The sequence below is a fragment of the Microtus pennsylvanicus genome, chromosome 8 (genome assembly GCF_037038515.1).
Source record: "Microtus pennsylvanicus isolate mMicPen1 chromosome 8, mMicPen1.hap1, whole genome shotgun sequence".
Lineage (NCBI taxonomy): Eukaryota > Metazoa > Chordata > Mammalia > Rodentia > Cricetidae > Microtus > Microtus pennsylvanicus.
The window spans coordinates 91,732,768-91,753,849 of record NC_134586.1 but is presented as its reverse complement, the minus strand read 5'-3'; the positions used below and the strand labels follow the sequence as shown (position 1 = coordinate 91,753,849).

The 21,082-nt window shown below is 44.4% G+C and overlaps 1 protein-coding gene across 1 annotated transcript in view; it reads right to left on the bottom strand.

The window, feature by feature from the left end:
- Positions 1-21,082, bottom strand: part of Cyria (CYFIP related Rac1 interactor A) — a 112,778-nt gene that overhangs the window by 4,339 nt on the left and 87,357 nt on the right. Inside the window, exons 4-11 of the mRNA XM_075984024.1 lie at positions 15,447-15,568; positions 14,200-14,305; positions 11,114-11,250; positions 10,587-10,664; positions 10,308-10,424; positions 10,133-10,212; positions 7,584-7,710; positions 2,643-2,713 (exon numbers count right to left, since the gene is read on the bottom strand). Coding sequence (XP_075840139.1) covers positions 2,643-2,713; positions 7,584-7,710; positions 10,133-10,212; positions 10,308-10,424; positions 10,587-10,664; positions 11,114-11,250; positions 14,200-14,305; positions 15,447-15,568 — 838 coding nt within the window. The remainder of the gene's footprint in view (positions 1-2,642; positions 2,714-7,583; positions 7,711-10,132; positions 10,213-10,307; positions 10,425-10,586; positions 10,665-11,113; positions 11,251-14,199; positions 14,306-15,446; positions 15,569-21,082) is intronic.

The following is a 21,082-nucleotide window of genomic DNA, read 5'->3' as shown; positions in this document are numbered from 1 at the left end:
TATAGACTCATCCCACAACGCCACACTTGTCAGGCAGGTAGCTGTGATATTTGCTTTTTCTTATGTGACAAGTATCAAACTAAGTCTTTTGTTGTGGGAATTCATTCAGCCAATGCCTTTTGGGTACCAGCACACGTGGTCTGATAAGCTTCCTTAATTACATCTACAGTCTTTTTTTAACCTCATCAAATAATCACAAAGAGTAGACATAACTGATCTCATCTTCAAGGAGACAAATTTCACAGCACTTGCTTCAACATCTTGTCCATTGAAGCTAACCCTGATGAACTTCAAATTAAGGACTCCTAAAATTTAAAAATTGATGAGTGATAGAGGGGCTGTGCTTATCCCCATTGCTGCCACCAGGGGGCACAAATGCAGGTACACTACTGAAGCTGTAATTTTAAGTGGCATCGGACTCGATCTTGTGTGCAAAGGATTGTAAAAAAAAAATGACCTATTACACAACTTTGACATGTTAGGTGCTCTGGGTCACAAAGAACTTTTCAAATGTGGTCAGTGACGTGATTTCACAGGTAAGAGAGCTGAGGGTCAAAGAGCTTCAGTGGCTCCCTCCATATCCCACAGCAGATGTTTTGACTCGTGAACAGTCTGTGACATTTGACTTGGGCCTAAGTCTGGCTGCCTTGAAAGCCTATAATCTTCCCACTTCAGCATGTGTCTCCAGGAAACACAAATTCCCACACTGGGATGGGACTCGTGGCTTCATACCATGTCCTGATCTCCAACCTGTTTTGGTAGCTAGAATGAAACTGCCAAATTCCAGAGACTCAGAAGTTAAAGTCTTCTTAATGAATACAGAAAGCCAGAATGGTGTGCTTACAGTCTTGCTTGGAGTAAACCTCAGATTTGGGAGGCTCTTATGAGAATGATGTTAGGAAAAATCTTAAGGAGAGCCTCTCTGCTGACTCAAAATAACTCCAATTAGACCAAATCAAAAATGCCCATGTTTAATAAATGCAGTGCTTTCCTGGGTGGCCCTGGCAGCATGGCGGGAAAGAGGAGGGGAGAGGAGCCCACACAAACCCTGGAGACAACATGTGTTCCTTTTTCTCATGCAGGAGCCTAAATAGCCTTTGGGAGTGGTCCTGCCCTCCCTGGGGAGGGGTCAGCATTTGGTGGACTTTCTGGGAGCTGGAGTCCAGCCCAAGGCAACTCCCGGGGGGAGGGGCTGGGGTAATGCTTTGAACCAAATATCCCAGGGGAGGGGGCTTGAGATGGAGCTTTTTGCCCCATTGGCACTCCATTGGCGCCCCAAGGCAGGGGCTGGGGTGACACTTCCAACTTAAAATTACATTCCAGACTCTTTGGATATAGGGGTGTTAGAAGGCTGGGGTCTCACTTTCAATCAAACATCCCGGAGTCCTTGGATATAGGGGTGTTAGAAGGCTGGGGTCTCACTTTCAATCAAACATCCTGGAGTCCTTGGATATAGGGTGTCACTTTTGAGCAAACATCTGATTCATATATCCTCTAAAGATGATGAGTTGGCAAGCCAGAGAACCAGGAACTTTAGTGTCCTGAGTTGCTGGCTTTATCCAGTGAAGGAGGGTAATAGTTCAGGTTGGGGTCGATGGATTGCAATAGCTGCATTGGACATATGACTGGAGGTGGAGCATTGCATGTAGAACTGAGTGCTGCCCCATTTCTCTTAGACTTACCCATGCTAATTGCATGGATTGCATTGCATGGGACAGAAGGAAATGAAAGGCTAAGACAGCAAGGTCCATGAGTCTTCCAGATTAAAATTCTGCATGGGGATGGTTTGCGCAGTTCAGCAAGTTTCTTTGGATGCCGCACAGCTAAAAATAACAACCTCTTTCTTAAAGTGGACTAAACAAATGCATCCTTGGGAAAAAGAGAGGTGCCTAAGGAGTGGGAATATAGCTGGCTAAATATTCAGGCACCCAGCAGTGAATAACAGATCCTCAGTTCTGGCAACTGAAGGTAGAAGCCACTTGGGGAGTTCAAACCAAGCAAACAGAAACAAACAACAAGCTAACACAAGAGGGATGCTTGAGTTTCAAGGCCAACGACTAATTTACTTGGCTTGCAACCTCAGTTCCTGGAAACTCCCTTCATCTTCCTCCGATGCAGCCAGGGTCAGGAGCCCTTGGTTAAGATGGACATAAGAAGCGAGAAGGATTCCCCACTATACATAGAGCATCATGGTCAAGAGTCAGGTGTAAGACTCGCGGGACCACCAAGACCCAGGTATAGGTCCTAACTTGGCCCTTTACTGTGTGGAATGGAAACATTATTTGAGCACACGAAGCCAGGTACAGGTATGCTGCATGCCTTTAATCCTGGCATTCAGTAGGCAGAGACAGGTGGATCCCTGAGTTCAAGCCAGCCAGGACTACAAAGTAAGTTCCAGCACAGCTAGGACGGTACAGATAAACCTTGTCTCAAAACCCCAAAACTTAACTTACCTCAAATTCCCCCATCTTAAGAAGTGAATGATAAAACCTGTGCTGCCCTCCCAGCACTGTTAGGAAGGTGAACCACGTGACAACCAGTCAAGGGTAAGTCTGGTGTCCAGGCTTCTGGCCCCCAACAGCATCTGCATTTGCATCGGTCTGAAAGGGAAGCTGTACTGCCTGCCCCAGAGACTGGCTCACCTGAGAGCATTCAGCAGCCCTTCCACACTGTCCGGGGCCTGCTCCTTCAGCACTTTTATGCAGCCTTTCATCTGGAAGAAGAATGCACAGCATTCCGTTAGACTCTAGTAAGCCTGTACAGAGTGCTATCTGTCCATACTAACAACTCTATGTAGCCACAGAGCATGGAAATCACAAGTAAGCTTCCCTATCCTCTCAAGATGGTGCATTGTGCCTCTCGGTTTCTCCAGAGTTCCATACGACGAAATGATTGCAATCTCTACTGGTTTTCGTTCTAGTCCACAACTGTCCGTTTGACTTTGGGAATAAACGTCTTGTTTTGTACTCTGGAGCCCAGAGCAGGAACAGAAATCACTCTCCTTGCCGGGCGGTGGTGGCGCACGCCTTTAATCCCAGCACTCGGGAGGCAGAGGCAGGCGGATCTCTGTGAGTTCGATACCAGCCTTGTCTACAGAGCTAGTTCCAGGACAGGCTCCAAAACCACAGAGAAACCCTGTCTCGAAAAACCACAAAAAAAAAAAAAGAAGAAAAGAAAGAAATCACTCTCTTTGGCTCTTGGTTGAGATTCATTAAGTGTTTTACACACTCAATAATTGAATGTTTTGTCTGCTAAGAATGCTTCTTCTCTGTCAGCTACTGATCGACACACCCATAATATTTTGTAAAGTCTCAAGTTCACTGGCCTCGAGGAAATGTGTGTGTGTGTGTGTGTGTGTGTGTGTGTGTGTGTACATGTTGGTGTATGTGTGTTGCATGCATATGGAGGCCAGAGGACAAGTTCAGCCGTCATTCCTAAGGTACTATCCACCTAATGTTTAGCCAGGGTCTCTTTTGCCTGGAGCTTGCTAAGCAGGCTAGGCTAACTGATAAGAAAGCCCCAGAGATCTGCCCATCTCCACTCCCCCATGACTGGGAATGTAAGCACATCAACCATATATGGCTTTCTTTAAAAAAAAAAAAAAAGACTCCTGGACATGAATTTATTCTTAGTGCTTTCAAAGTAAACACTATGCAGACAGAGCTATCGCTGTGGCCCAGAAAGGCTCTTTTCATCCCATTATCTGTACCATAGATAGTTACTACCACTTCTTTGTGACCCCAGTATGACTTTGTATTTATTAGGTAAGTCTGGATAGACTAGCCCCTCATTAAGTCAATAATTTGTCTCCCTCATTAGACCAGTAACTCCTAGAAGTACAGGTCTGGGTCTTAGCCACCTCTGAGAAGACTGGCAAAGGGCAATTGCAAAGAATGTGAACCTTGTAGAGGTAAAATTTCTAGTTTTTATCCATGCTGCTTTGTAGTCGTGTGAACGTACACAAGTTCCTAGGTTTTCTGAGGCCTTGGAATTAAAGTAATCTAATTTTGTTATGAAAATTAAAATTAAAATTTACATCATGTTATTTTATGCATAATGTTTTACTTATCCTTTGGAAAAAGCAAAAATTTTTCTATAAAAAGTCAATCACTTCTTTTAATCTTAGACATTCATGCAGTGTGTGGGCATCTGAGGAGTTTGATTATACCAGCGGCTACCTGCAGAGTGGCAACTTCTCAACAATGCTTGTGGTCATATTTCAAATATGCAAATTTTATGATAATAGCTTTATAGACTCTGTCAATTGCTGTAGGTAGACTGAGAAGCATTTGGAGATCACACAAGAATGAAGTCACAGTCAAATACACGTCTATAAAAGATACAGGTTTGGGCCGGGCGGTGGTGGTGCACGCCTTTAATCCCAGCACTCGAGAGGCAAAGGTAGGTGGATCTCTGTGAGTTCGAGGCCAGCCTAGTCTACAAGAGCTAGTTCCAGGACAGGAACCAAAAGCTACGAAGAAACCCTGTCTCGAAAATCCAAAAGAAAAAAAAAAAGAAAAAAGAAAAAAAAAGATACAGGTTTGGAGAGGGGCTCCATTGATGCCAGTTATATGTGCCACTCTGGGTTTGGGATGGTATCAGGCCCTTAAATGTGGAGAATTTTGTCTCTCCCATCAGAGGTGGGAGTCTAGTGAGAAGAGAGAGACAGGTCGCTCAATATCACGGTGCGGTCAGTGTTCATGTGATAACATCTCAAGGGGCAGTGAGAGCATAGGTGCTGAACGAGGTGGATGTGCAGTGGGTACTCTCGAGAAGTCTCCAGTTCTATTTCAGCACCATGAAAACCGTGGGTGTGAATAACAAGAAACTGTCAGAAATGCATTCAGGGCCAGAGCTAGGGTGGATTTAACAACCCAGTCAGAACATGGAGGCTTTTCCTTGAAGAAAATAACCCTTGGATGGCGTTAAGCATTGTATAAATATAGTGAGCGTGGAAAAGAAGCAGAAGGAGGCAAAGACAGAAAGAGGGGGATGTGAAGATCCCCTGGGATATGAGGGGTGGGGCAGCAGTGAGCTAAAACAGTGAGGGGGATGGATGCTCAATCACTGGCAACTTAGGAGGGTAAGGAAGAGGGGCTCACAGACAATGCTTAATATTTGAAGGATGACAGCTCTGATTTCTTCTAGCTTAGATACTGGATGAGAGGATGGGTCAATATCCAAACTAGGGTCCATGAGGGAAGGAGACCCTTTGGTTGGTGACTGGCCATGCTTCGTGTATCCATATCAAGTGTTGTCTGAAGTTATGGGCAAAGTCATGGCTGGGGACAGATGTTAAGGTGTGATTCTTTATGGGACCACCTCCTAAGAGGGTGTGGAAATCACTTGAGAACACCAGTTCATCCCCTCACATCTTTCCTGCCACCAAGACTGTCCTCTGGTCCCTAAACAACTCCCCTTCCCTGAGTCTTGGTGATTTTGCTCTGGCCCTTCCTTGCCTCTATCCATCTGAAAAATATCCTTGACTGACTACCTCAAATCCCACCTCCTTTGCCTCTAAACAGAACAGTCTCTCCCTCAACTGTTCCCTAGTTCTCCTTACAGGTCCTCTGCAAACCAGACCCCCCACCCTTTGTGTGTATACCTGGTACCTCTTCCAGGGTCTCACAAATAAACACGTTTCCTCACAGTTGATCCTAACATCCTAAGGACTTGTCAACCCAGTGCCTAGAGCTGCTGATTTAGCCACAGAGTGGTGGAATGGACCCTCTTCAGAGAGGTCTAGTGCTCACCAGGCCGAAAGCCTTCTTAGAGGCACATGCACAGTTCGCCACAAACTGGCCTTTCTTAATCTCCATTTATAAACAGACTTGAAAAATGCCCGAGAAAATCAACACATTCCCTGTTTAGGAACTTAGCAGATTCTGTAAATGGCTTAGAAAGCCAAGCTTTTTATAAAATAGGGTGGCAAGGGCTAGGTAGATGGCTCAGTGCATAAGAAAACTTGTACAAACATGAAGACTTGAATTCAAATCCCCAACATCCATGTACAAATGTCATTTCTGGTTACATGTACCCATAATCCCAGAACACTTGGGTGGAGATGCATGGATCCGGGAACTGACAGGCTGGCTATCCTAGCCAAATCCGCTAGCTGTAGGTTCAGCGACAGGCCCTGTCTCCAAGGAATAATGTGCCGGGTAATAGCCCAGGAATCCCGATATCCTTTTCTGGCCTCTGTAGGTATACCCACACACACATGTAAACACACACATGCACAAAACCACAAAGAAAAGGTTAAGGGTACAAAGGGCTCATTTCACCCAGCATAATTTTAGTTGTTGACTCTGTGGTAAGTTAACAAATGGCTACAGTCAACCAAAATGCCATAGAAATACCAGGCACTAAACTCAATTCATAGCAATAGAGTTTTTCACAGTTATTTGTGTTCAGTCTATAGTGGCAAATCCTTAAGCCCTCACAATGAGCACAATACATATGTTTATTGCAAGGTTTTCATAATAGATTCTTATGTAAATGAAACATATTTTAAAATAGTGCAAACAGCAGGATTCTAATTTGTTAGGCTCAGCCATCTATTAAAACACAAGGAGCCATTTTCATTTCACTCTGCTTCCTAAATCTGAATGCATTGTACCAGGCTGTCTCCTGTTCCTGTTGCCATGACTTCCCACCATGATGGGCTATGCCCTGAGACTGTGAGCCAAAGTAAACTCTTCCTTAAGTTGTTTCTTTCAGGGTTTTGAATCACGGACATAGAAAAAGTAATTAGTTACCGGTAAACACTGGCTAAAGGGAGTGTGGTTTATTCTGCAAACCGCAGGGAAGCAACTGTGGAGAGCATGTGCTTCCAAAGGTCTCTGCGTATGCACCCATGTTTCCCCCTTTCCTTACCCTCACTTAGACACTGAATAGACACTTTGTGCAGGGCATCTAGTGGGTGTCAGGCATAATATCCCAGGACATTAGGTGCCTTGATCATTGTCCCTATACATTTGAAAAGCTGGAGTCTGAGGGAATGTTAGCAAAAGCAGTTTGGTAAACCATCTGAGGACCAATGGAGAAGCAAGGCTTCACTTATGTGGGGTAAAGGAAATGTGACCCTGGATGAGCTACATCTAAAGAGTGCCTGGAAGAGATCCACCATCAGAGGAGGAGGTGATGGAGAGACTCTTGGATTCTAAAATAACAACAGACAGGATGGTTGGTGGGGCAGCAGGCGAGGTTGATAAGAGAAGAGTTTGGAAGGTCATTTGGTCTTTGACCATTGTACCTTGCCATGCAGAAGTTCCCAACTCTATTTATATCATAACACACAGATGGTACAGAAGGTGGAGTGAAGGTGGAGGTGGAGCATCTCTGCTCCGTTTCATTAAGGCCTAGGAGATGAGCATCCCAGCACTCCAGCTACATGTGGGAGGCAGGATGTCTCCTCCTAACCATGTCAGAAAGAGTGGACTACTTGTTAGGGAGAAATTTGCCATGCATCTCCAAGATAAAAGTCTCAGAGAGGTCTTGTTCAGTGAGGGGTGGAGGCCACAGGAAGAGAAGTAAGATTCACGGGCTTTTGTGAGAAAAGCACATTACATGAGAATTCTTACATCAATTTTGGATGTCTTGCAGAAAGCTCCCACGGGGTGCACGTGGTCATAGAGGATGATGACCCCCACCATCACCCTCATGCAGAACATGAGTGTCTCCTCGCTTGTAAACCTGCTCCTGTACTCCCTGAAAGAGAAGACATGGATGTGGCATCACTCCCTGGTTCAAACAAGTGCATTCTGAGACCCACAACCATTCCTCTACCCGCCCACCCCCAACAGAACTCACCCAGGACCTGCAGCAACCAGGTTAATATGCTCTTTAAAAGACCCAAGACGGCAATTTTCCTTGACTCTATCCAACTAGCAATTCAGAGCAAACTCTGGTAAATTAGAGGGCGGTAAATTCCCCTTTCTGCTTCCCTTTAGCAGCTAGCTCACCACGTACATCAACCCTTGCCCATCAATCTTGAATATTTTATAGCCGGCCCCTCTGGCTGTCCAAGATTATAGAGAATAATGGCTTCATTACAGGGAAAAGGAATCAGGCTCATTTCTACACAGCAGTGCTCATGTCTCCAGCTGGAGTCAGTTCCTTTGTTAAGACAGGCTGTGGAAGAGTGTGGATTGGCAGATATCTCAAAGAAATTATGTACCTAGGAGTTATTTGTGGAGGTTAAATTTTGCTCACTTACTTTGACAGGGGCCCTGATGATTGCAATAATTTAGGCCAAAGCTAGAGACATTTTTAGCATCAATTTCATTATGAGTTGGCCCCACAATGCAGACAATTACTATTTCTGTCTTGAAATAAATCTTAACTTTGGTATGAAGGAAAGATTTAAAATTAACATCCTTTTATGGGGCAGGAGAGATGGCTCCCTGGGTAAAGCACTTGCTGCATAAGGGAAAGGAACTCAGTTGGCTCCCCAGTGCCCATTTGTATGCCAGGTGGTTGTGCTGGCTAGTCTCAGGTCAACTTGACAGAAGTTAGAATTGCTGGAGAAGTTAAAACCTCAGTTGAAAAGATGCCTTCATAAGATCTGGCTACAGGCAAGCCCGAAGGGCGTTTTCATTAGCAATTGATGGTGGAGGGACCCAGCCTATTGAGGGTGATGCCATCCTGGGTTTTATAAGAAAGCAGACTGAGCAAGTCATGAGGAGCAAGCCAGTAAGCAGCATCCCTCCATGGCCTCTGCATCAGCTCCTGCCTCCAGGTTCCTGCCCTCGTTAAGTTCCTGTCCTGATTTCCTTCAGTGAAGGACTACAGTGTGGAAGTATAAGCCCAGTAAACCCTTTCCTCTCCAACTTAGTTTTGGTCATGGTGTTTCTACACCAATAGTAACCCTAACACAGTTTCCCACCTGCAATCCCGGCTCTAGGGAGGCAGAGACAGGGCATGCCTGCAGCAAGCTGACTACCCAACTTAGTAATATCAGCAAAATTTGGGTTCACATGACAGACCCTGCCTCAATATACATGTCAGAGAGCAGTTAAGGAAGACACCCAAAGTCAATCTCTGGCTTACACACACACAAACACACACACACACACACACACACACACACACACACAGAGAGAGAGAGAGAGAGAGAGAGAGAGAGGCACACATGTGAGCATGCGCGCACACACACACACACGTATATGCATCAGCAAGCACATGTGCATCCTCACATGCACGTGAATACAAACACACACAAACACCATGCACATACACACATGCAAACATATATTTGAAGACAGTCAGCTGCTATAATAAGGTGCCTGTGATACTTCTGGGCTCCGGCACCCTATGGAGCAGATGGTATTATGGGAACTTGATTAGACACAGAATACAAGGAAGGTTCAGAGAGGCCAGAGTTCATTTGTAACCACAGTGAGCAGTGCAGACTAAGTGCATCCCCAACCTTCCCCTGTAACTGCGCCCTTCATCCTTCATGACCCTAACCATCCTTCACATTGAGTGTCTGGCAAACAGTTTAGGAACAAAGAAACAGAGGGTGAAGAGAGGGGTGGGGGAATTACTTTCGCAGCGGTCTCACCATTGCTACTCTTGGTTCTACATCTCTACAGTGTATCGATAATAACACTCACACATCTAGCCCATCTCACCATTTCACTGCATGGCTTATAGCAGTGATGCTCAACCTGTGGGTTGCCATCCCTCTCGGGGTCCTACAACCCCCTCACAGATAGCTTGCATATCAGATATTTACATCACAATTCATAACTATAGCAAAATTACAGTTATAGAGTAGCAATGAGAATCCTTTTCTGGTTGGGGGTGTCACCACAACGTGAGGAAATGTATCAAAAAGGATCACCCACACTAGAAAGTTGAGAACCACTTTCTTAGAGCACGTGACAAGCTGCTAAAACTTTGCAAGGCCAATCAACCCACGGGCGAGTCAGCTACTTCAGTTGGGAAACAGATCTGATGGATCTGACATTGACACAGACCATCCTAAGCTCCATTGAAGCCGAAGCAAACACTCCACAAGGGAAACTTTAATCTGGCATCTGAAAGAGGACATGCCGCTATCAACACATCTGACCAGGCCCCAGCCTGGTGGAAATGTAGCCATGCCCACACCTCTGGTTTCACTTACGGTGTCTCCAGCATAACCTTGCAGACGCTTGTCATGGTACTGAGGCAGTCTGTGGTGTTCTCTATTGGCAGGGTTTTATTCTGAGTGGAGAGACACAAACACACATTAGTCATCCTAACAGTGTGCATGCATGGTAAAGAAAGATCACTCTGTGCGGCTCCCTGGATGCACTTACTTCTGAGACAAAGTGCATTGTGGCATTGCTGAGAGTCTTCAGCATCGGTGTGGCTTCGGCATAGAAGAGGGACATTCGGTTGGCCATCTCATTATTCACTTCATTCTCAATGTCTAGCTGATGGAAGCAAGAGCAGCAACAGTTATAAAGAGAGCATCCTTATCTCCACAACCAAGTTATAGACAAGGACTTGGCCTTCTCTCTGGGTCTGGCCAGACACACAAGTCAAAGCAGCCATGGGGAGATGGTGGCCCCAGCCAGAGACATGCAGGGACTCACATGCATGTTGTTGATGCGGTTGCGACTTATTGTTCTCCTGTAGTAACTAAAGTCATTCTGAATCGCTGGGTTCCTCATCTGAAATGTGGAAGAGAAGAAAGAAGGTCACCTTCCAGAAACAGGGGAGGGGTAGCATCAGGAGCCCAGACATGAGGGTTTGCAGATATGGCACAACTTCTCTTTGTCATTCAAGGACCAGGGCAACCAAAATATAAGGAGCTATCACTCCGGCATTCTGAAACATCTCCTGTTCTTACTGTGGGCTGTATTTCTGGAAAAGCATGTTTGCCCAGTGAGAAGAAGATACTTGTATGGGTTGTCTGTGCTCATTTGACAGATTCCAAATCTTCACAGGTAAGTCACCCTTGTAGATTACTCTGGCCACACAGAATGCAAATATGTACCACGTTATAAATCTCCTGGGGGAGGTATCCTATCTTACTCTCCCACCCCGACCCTACAGCCTTAGCAAAAGAACCATAAAGCAGCACTACCCCGTTCAACTCCCACAGTGCATGTGGCCTGACCTTCAGCTCATCAAATCGAAGGGTAAAATGTAAGATTTCTGCAAATTCCTTTGCCAGGGCCTGCTCCCGCTCCAGGTGCTGGGTTGGTGTGTAAGGAGGGCACGTCAGAGATTCCAGTAAACTCTGCAGGGCTTTTTCTGAAAGTCAAGGGGAGACAGAGGTCTATTCAGAGAGGCCAGACACATCCTTAAAAGCACAGTGCACAGTTCAAGTTGACACTCTCAGAGGCAACCTGTGTGGACGGTCCCTTTCGAGGGTTTCCCGAGCCCAGTTCACTTAGCAATCTCCTTTCTGAGCCTTGTAGAAAACCACAATATATGAACGGAGCTCGTGTGCATGAGAGGCACTAACGATTTAAGGTGAGGTGAGAGCTGAGGAGAGGGCTCCAATCAGTAAGATGCTGTGCAAACTCAATTCATACCCATCGCATCCGCAAAAATCCCCCAGGTGTAGGAGTACAGGTATGTAACACTAGCTTTGAAAATAGGCATGGGGACGGAGACAAAAGAGTCAAAGCTCCCTGGGGCTGGGTAGCTTAGCCAGTCCATGAGCAACAGAAGACACCAGTGTCAGTCTCTGGTCTCCACACACATATCCAAGAGCCCTGAACACATGGGTTTAGTCACCTTTTTAACATGGTGGAAATTTTGGTCTTCTTCTAGCATGTTTCTCTCTTTCTACATCCCCATGACATTTCTCTACAAATCTACCACATTTACCCTTGTTATGTTCTTACAATAACCTCATTCCTCCCTCCCATTTGCCTATTTCTGATCATTCTCCACACTTTTTGCTCCCATACATCTTGACAGCAAAGTCATTTAACCAGTCCTCAATGGCAGAAGTTGATAAACTATGACCCATAAGCCAAATTGGACCCACTGCTTTTTTTATGAGTGAAGTTTTATTTAAAAGGTAGATATGTTCATCACTTTCTACACTGACTAGGGCTACCATTGGTGTTGCTACTATGATGGTAAAATCTCGTTACTGAAAAGACAAGACACACAAGATGCAAATCCTTTCTGTTTAGGTAAAACTCAGGTTCTTGGAATTTCAGCTCACTACATCCAAATGCCCTCTGAGGAAACAGAATCTTCAATTTATCTTCTACCTGAGAACCTGGGGCAACCTTCTTTGTGAAATCAGTTTGAATCCCTCTCTTAGATGGTCGAACATCAAGTCCTTTTCAATACTAAGTTATGGGTATAGTTTTGGTTTTCCTCTTAAAATATGGCCCTCATTTTAGTGGCAAATTAAAGCAAAAGTTGCTGACTACTATTTCCATTCTAAATATACTGTATTAACAGATGAAACCCCAAGCGCTGACAGTGATTACACCACACTGCTGGTGGCATGCAGCCAGTCTGTCAACCTCGCTTGCCTCCACGCCAGCTTCTGCAGAGTCATCTTATTTCTGTGCAGTTTATTTTTGTTGTAAAGCTAAAGTAAGAATTCTAGCTTTATTTTCTTATATTTTGCATTCAGTTAATTATGTTTTGGGCATGCGAGGAGACTGTGGATTCAAATGAACTCTATCCTCCAATTTTGTTTTTATTAAGAACTGAGACCAATAGACTAGAGCCTAGATCAATTGTCATCAGAGAGGCTTCAACCAGCAACTGATGGGAGCAGATACAGAGGTCCTCAGTCAAGCATTAGGCAGAGATCATGAAACCCCATGGAAGAAGGGGTGGAAAGATTGTGGGAGACAGAGGGGCTGAGAACACCATAAGAACACAGCTCACAAAAATCAATTAAGCTGGGCTCATTGGAGCTCAAAGAGACTGAAGCAACAATCACAGAACTTGTATGGGTCTGACCTAGGTCTTCTGCATAGATGTGGTTATATAGCTTGGTGTTCTTGTGGGACTCCTGACAGTGGGAGTGCGGTGTCTCTAGCCTTCTTTTGGGACTCCTTTCCTCCTATTGGGTTGCCTTGTCCAGCCTTAATAAGAGGATTTTTGCCTAGTCTTATTGTAACTTGTCATGCAGTGTTCAGTTGATATCCTTGGGAGGCCTGCTCTTTTCTAAAGGGAGACAGAGGAGTGGATCTGAGGAGGGAGGAAGGAAGGGACACAAGGAGGGAGAAAGGAAGGGAGGTGTTGTCAGAGGCTGTTAGTTCATTTCCTGACTGCCCTGATTTGAAATAACCATACAGAAACTATATTATTTGCAATACTGTTTGGCCAATAGCTTAAGCATACTTTTAGCTAGCTTTTATATCCTAAACTAACCCATCTCTATTAATCTGTATATTGCCACATAGCTGTGGCTTACTGAGTAAAGTTCTGGTGGGACCAACAAATTGGCACCAATGTGGTCAACTAAATCCACTTAAAAACTTGAGAGAGTTTGAAAATAAATTCTAGACACACACACACACACACACACACACACACACACACAAATAGTTTAATGCAACTTCTTGCTCTATTTGCTGGTGGAAAGCAGAGACATAGTTCCATTAAGGTTTCCTGACTCAGCTTTAGCAGTAAACACTACACAGCTTCTTTTAAAATGGCAGCTTCCTGGTTCACTGGCAGGAATGACTCTGGCTCTTTCAGAAGGCCTAGCACTTGAATGGGTTTTGTGGGCAGCAATGTTGCAATTACTTGGTGGCAGCATGGGCCAATTGGTTACCAGAGTTCAGGTGGTGAGCTCCAGTTCCAAAGGCTCTGACACCCTCTTCTGGTCTCCAAAAGTTCTTCTAAATTCACATGGGCACACATGCACATACATAACAATAAAAAATAAATCTCAAAGAGATCAGTAGGCTTTGAAGAGCTGGACCCAGATAAACACGATGACAAAGTGTCAAGGGACCATGAGCCAATAGAGACTCTCCGTGTACCAATCAATGACTTTCAGAGAAGGATGCATGTGGCAGATCACAAGAAACAAGAGTGATGGAAGTTGCTTACGAATGACTTCATAGTGTGCAAGTGGGGGACCTTTTCCAACATGTAGAGCTGCTCCCTCTACCCTCTCAAAAGGCAAAAAATAACAACAATAATAGTAATAATAATAATAATAATGATAAAAGAAGTGCCATGTGGGACATGATAGCTGTAACAGTTACTTACCAAGGCGGATGGAAAATTCATAAAACCGTTTCAGTCTCACGACCAGGGGGCAGACTGCATTCCAAGCCTTTTCTTGAAGTTGAATATCATTGGGATTTTGAATTGCCTACGGGAGAAAAATGGGGTGATGGTGAGTTTCAACTTTAAGAAGTAGTAAGCTCATACCAAAGTACCATGAATGATTGTAGGTTATTTTTAAAAAATGCAATCTCTAGTGTGCTTTGAGAATTGGAACCACCTTGGTGGACAATGAGTATCTGGATGATTCCCCAAAGAACTCATTTCTGAAGGCAGTTTCAATACTTAAGCATGAAGCTTATAGGTCTCAGGTAGATCTTGTCTCATCTGACTTGCTGCTGTGTTCTTTGGTTAAAAAAAAGGAAAATAAAAATAAAACAAACAAGTAAAGAAAACAAACATCGGAATTGGAAGACATAGCACTCTCAAGTAGCACTTGATTCATCTAAAGACTGTTTATTATGAAGAAAGGAGGTTGTAGCTATTGTGCCTTCTCTGTGATACACATTGTGTTCTTGCTGGTCTGTAATAAGCTCTATACTTAAGGTGACCTTGAAGTAGAAATGCTGCATAGTAATAGACTTTTCCTTTGTAGCATTCGGTATGTTCTTATGAGGACAGTGGCAGAGACAGGGTATGCAAATGTGTGTGTGTGTGTGTGCGTGTGTTCGTGTGTTCCTAAATATAAAAACACAGCCTGCTCAGTCCATATAGTGTTATTCCTGACCAGTTGGTGTGCTCTTCCTTGAAGAAGACTATTTCTCCTATTCAGCATTCCTTAGGTTTTTGGCTACTGATTTGTATTACTTTTTTCTTTTAAACCTCGGAAAACATAAACAAACTAGATCTACACTCTCCTTAGAGCGGGTGTTCTCTAGCTGTTGTGTGTGATGCTGTTTTAACCTACCAAGGTAATCCCAAAAGTTCGATTGCACATGTCACCCTAGATCTCATGACTCAGACATTCAACTTCTATTCCTGGGCTTTATGACAATATTGCCCTTAAATGAGGTCATCTACTGGCCTTACTGGTTAGACAAGAGTCCCACATTCTTCAACTGTGCACTCTGGTTAGTACTAAGGCTATGCCTTAATCATCGAATGTGCAAGCACTTGTGTGTGTATTGTGTGTGTGTGTGTGTACGTGCACATGTATGTAGGCCTGCTCATGTGTATAAGGTTCCCCCCACCCCGCAGGGTTTAGTCAGTTCATACTGTTATTGACTTACATCTCGGATCTCTGGTCCCGCTCCTTTGTAAGCCTGCAGGTCCGTGAGGATGCTCTCAGAGTCCTGGAGGACAGCACTGATCTGGTTCCATATCTCTCGTTCTCCTTCTGTAGGCTGGGCATCTAAGTGACAGAGAAACCACGAGAAACTGAGACTAGTGTTTCTGAACAACTCTCAAAGTCCATAAACAGTCAGGTCTACCAGCTAAGCAGTCCCTTCTCTTCCTCCAGCTTTGGAAGTCACTCTATAACTTTAGAAGATGTTAGGTAAGGAAAATGAACACGGCTTCTGCCCATGACGCAATTCAAGCATCCAACAACCATTTTTTTTGTACATATTAAACTTAGTATGAGCAAATTGTTCTAAGTGTTCATTTGCTAATTTATATAAAATGCATTTTTATATACCTTATGTTCACATTGGGTAATAGGAGGGGTAAACATGGTTTTGGGGAAGCCAAACTTCTTTTTAATGTCCCTTTCATTGTGTTTATTCTCCCTTAATAAATGTGCACACAACAGTTTCTCAGCAGAGACACGCTGGGAGATCATTGTCTAAAGGCCTGTTCTGTTTATCTTCAGTCTTGACTGTGGTACCCACAGAAGCAGGTGATGTGTTTAGGCCACATACATGAAGGCAGCATTCTGATAGTCACAGGTGCCATCTAAGCTCTCCAGGCAGCTCTTCCTCTCTGACATCCCTGGAGACCTTGCAGGTTCTTACCCCCAGAAGCATTTCATGGAGACCGATAGTTGAGAATCATGGGCTATCACTGCTCTCATAGTGTTAAAAATCAGGCTAGTTTCTTCCTGTAAAATGATGCCACTGCTCAGGGAGAGAGGGACAAACAACATGCCACGTGACTTTGTTTCCAAATCCCGAGATGAGGGATGCTGTCAGTGACTTAACTAACAGAGTGACAAGGACAGAGTTGTATGAAGTCTGACACTCCCCTGACCCAACCCCAATTTTATTTAATCTTTTCACAGGACAAAGGGCAGATGCTGCAAAAGTATGATGTGCTTTCATCACTAGTGGGAGTCTGGGGTGTCAGAGATGGATTCACAAGACAGGTAACGGGAGTGTTGGCTGGGTGCATTAGCAGCCTGGGCAACCAGGGAGTTGATGGCCAGAGGAGGCCAGAGAAGTTCCTGTCAAACTCAGGAATGACGCCCATGGCAAGTTTGGGACTACTTTGTTCACCAGGTCCTGTCAAAAACAAAGGAATTGGTAGCTTCCAAGGAAATTTTAAATAGTGAAAGAAAGAAAAGAAACAAAGCCCATAATTGTTTGGAAGAACAAGGGGGTTAACGGGGGTGGGAGAGGAATAAGAAAGGGTAATGGAGGTGAATATGCTCATAATATACTGTGTATATGTGTGGTGCTGACAAATTAAGAAGAGAGGCAACACCTAAAAATAAGACAGAAAATTATAGACCCTCAATGGGCTTCCCAGACACTAGGAAAACATGTCTCCTAGAAATGATACAATGTTAACTGGGGATTAAGTGGGTCAGAGGTGCCTGCAGGTCAGGGTTAGGCAAGGAATGTGGTTTGGAAGGTGTTGGAGTTGTCAGGACTCGAGCATGGTAGTCGAGGTGGGAGAGAGAAGGAGGTATATCCACAGAGAGAGGGAACAGAGTGGCCTAGGGCCAGATGACTAGATGGCACACAGCTGGGCCTACAGGGGACCGAGATGTCAGGAGATCAAAAAGGCTAACCCGGAAATGAAGGGGAAAGAACAGCTGATTCCTCCTCTATCCCCGAATTTTTTGCTTCCCACAAACATTGCAGAAATAGTATCAGGTCTGAGGTCTTTCACAATATGAATCACTTTATACGCTATCCCTTTCCATTTCCTCAAAGCAATATGGATGTCATAAAAGCCTGCACATCCATGAGCTAGGAAGTCTGTCACTGCGGAAAGCACTTCTGTGAAAACCCAAGGGAGGAGCCAGGAGTTTCTAAACTGCAATAGTGGCAAGGAGGAAAACACAAGAAGAACAAAGCAAAGCAAAGCAAAAAGCCTACAAAGCAAATAAAAACGAGGCACCCAGGAGCTGGAAAGACGGCTCAGGGGTTAAGAGCACTGGCTGCTCTTCCAGAAGACCTGGGTTCAGTTCCCAGCACCCACAGAATGGCTAATTATCATCTGTAACTCTAGTTCCAAGGGATCTGATGCCCTCCTCTGGTTCCTTAGGCACAAGGTACATACACAGCATACAGACAAACAAATAGTTAAAACACCCATACACAAGACATTAAAACAACACAACAAGAAACTAAAGAAAAAAAAAGCACTCACTCAAATCCAGGAACACACTGTTTCTAAGGTAGAAAATTTTCAGATGAAGCATTTAGAGAAGACACAAGCAAAATAGAGAGTGTGCCCAATCTGAGGGTTCAGAGTTCTACAACTGTTTGTGGAAGACGGTTGTCCCGGGAGGCGAAGAGATGTGTCACATCTCCCCTGCCACATGGTCTCATCTCAACAAGTCACTAAGGAACAGTGTCATATGAAACAGAATTAAAACTGAGTGGCACAGAGCACAGACAAAGTCTAAAAAGCATCCTGTTGGCCACAAACCACAAAAGGAGAAAGCTTTCACGCCACTTCATAGGAAAGAAAGGAATTTCCTAAGTGCTTTCAAAAATAAACATCCTACAGAGCGGCCTCAGAGTGGTCCTCCAGCTCGAACAACCAGCTCCTGTCTCCATGGCAGGTGAAGTGACACTTTCCTCAATAAACTGGCAGGGACATTCTTTTGGCCACAAAGAGTTTGCATGAAACAGCTTAGGGGGTGGCATTTTTTCCATGCTACAGGAGGTGGACTTGGGGTGCAGGGTGAGCATTTTCTACTTGACAGAGCTGTTCTCCTAGCAGCTAGAGGATATAAACATGACCCTCAGGGCCCAGCCTCCTTCTCTGGGAGACTGTTTCCTTTGGCAGATGTTCTGCCCGTTAGGGGTGCAGAAACCTAATCCGACACTTCCTCTTCCATCAAGGCTTAGAGGTGTGTTGGCTCATTTTCTGCCAGAATTTGCTACTCCACGGGACAGTCGATTTTCTCTCACCTTTCCTGTCACGGAATTGAAGTCAATTTCTCTTCCAGTCAACAGTTAGGTCCCTCATGCCAGCCCACAGGCCACCATGACTTCTGATCCGGAAGGTGGAATATTTCACAAGGGACTCAAACCACTGTCGGGTTGCCCAGCTTTCCCAGTGCAGGGACAGCTGAGAGACTCTAATCTCAGGACTGTTCAAACTTTTGACAATGTGACATGCTGTTGTCACCTACAAAGGTATTGAGTCACACTTGTAGTTATCCCAGAATGTATATGGATCAGGCTGCATACTGGATGTGTCTTTCCTAGTGTCTGTCTCATTATGCAAGTGGTAAAAGGGCTGTGTAACCCCAAGTGACATTTACCATTGTCCCAAATCCATATGGAATCCAAAGATTCATTCCACTTACATCCCACAGTACTAAAAATTCAGAACTAATTAATAATAATTTTATCCACTAGACATAGGGCTCTGACCATATTTGTTTCATCTGATTACATATTTTCAGTGCCTGGTTAGTATATAGTATGTGCTCAAGGAAAATGTGTCAGACATATAGTTGAAGTAATGATTGATATATAGTTTTCACATTTTAGATTTTTTTATTTTGAGACAGGGTCTCACGTGTTTCAGGCTTGAACTCACTATATAATCTATTTTTTAAAAGATTTATTTATTTATTATGTATACAACATTCCTTCCATGTATGCTTGCATGCCAGATCTCATTATAGATGGCTGTGAACCACCATGTGGTTGCTGAGAATTGAACTCAGGACCTCTGGAAGAGCAGTCAGTGCTCTTAACCTCTGAGCCATCTCTCCAGCCCTCACTATATAATCTATTGATTGTCTTGATCATCCTATTTCCACTTTTCAAGGGCTAGGAAGTCAGGTGTGTGCCACAGACCTGACTGTGCTAGGGATGGAATCCAGGGCTTCAGGAATGCGAGGCAAGCACTCTACGTACCGAGCTACATTTCCAGCCTCATTTGGGATGCTTGTCTGAGTTCTGAGTTCTTTGGATACAGTGTTTACACACATATTCGGTACTCTTATGCTATCACATTTAATAGAGACACTCAATAAGGACATGGGAAACTGGATTCAGTTGGGACTCAGCCAGGAGATGGGATGTGGGTGCTAGGAGGCAGTGAAATCAACAACGCTTCCATCCCTGTCCTGTTGTGTGTCTGCCACTACGGCATCCATATTCAATGGTGACCAAACTGACTCTCGCTTCATCAACATGTGTGCTTAAATCTCCCACTGCCCAGGGTCTTATTATGGCTGGCAAGCTACTGGGACATTTGCTCTGTCTGGGAGACTAAAACGCTGCCAACGCCCTTTCCATCCCTGTCACTGCCCTTGCCTTTCTTTCTGGGACAAACTCTGTGAAAGGATTTGGATTCTCTTCCAGCACTCCCCATATTCAGACCCACCTGCTAACCCGATTTAAAAAGTTTATTGAGTTTTCAGATGTCGAGAAATGACATCTTAAAAGGGACCCTGAAGAATTAGTGCTGGAAAAGGTTACTGTGTTTAATTCCCCAGTAACCTTGAGAGCATTGGCTAAGTGACCAGCAACTCTGAACTATGGTCTTTGCTTTTCTATTTTTAACAGGAAGCTTGACATTTTATGAAGTGGTATATCACATACACACACACATGCACACACATTTGTCACATTGGTGTACACATGCACACATACCAGATACACACACACATCTATACACATACACTTACACAATGCACACATTTATATATACACAAATACATACACACATGCATGCACACACATAAACACATATACACACTTACACGCATTCACACTACCACTCCTGATCGGAGTCCTTGGTTTTAGTCATATGTAGTCAATGACTTCTTCAGGGATCTTTCTTCTACGCCTCTCATCCTGACTGTCTAATCATCTTCAATTACTTGAGTGAATTGAGAGGAATGGCTACATGAAGTGAGTGCTCATCCTGTCTGACGACAGAGCTGTTAAAGTCCTTGTGATTTACACAGGCAATTTCAGAAGCCAATACTCTGAGAAGGCCTGGACCATCTGTATCCTAGCCATTATCCAGGCGCTGATTTAAGGGTCCTTTTTGGACTCGCTGCTGTGGAAAGTATGAAAATGCATCATATGTATTATGACCTTACATTCCCAGTTTGGCTGTGGAGAACTCAGCAGATTTCACGCGTCTACAATGTTAAGTAGGTAAACAACTCTTTTATCAGTTAAGACAAAGGACGTTCATTTTGTTCCCAGGCAGAGGATATATGGACTTCTCCTTGGACTGCAATTGCTAGTGAGGGTTGGTGCATGTCAACTGCCAACATTTTGGGTGTTGCTGGAGGCTAGGTGGAAGGTATCCCTCTGGAGGACCCTTGATATTTTCTTTTCAAAGCCAAATGCTTGGCATTCCTCTGTGCTAACAGGGAAGAAAGCAGTTGTCTTTGTCAGAAAGATTTCACAGGGAACAACAGCTGGCCTCCAACTGGAAAGAGGCTGTCAATTCAAAAGGGCTTTATCTCTGTGAATCAGCCAGGGCCTCAACCTGTCTT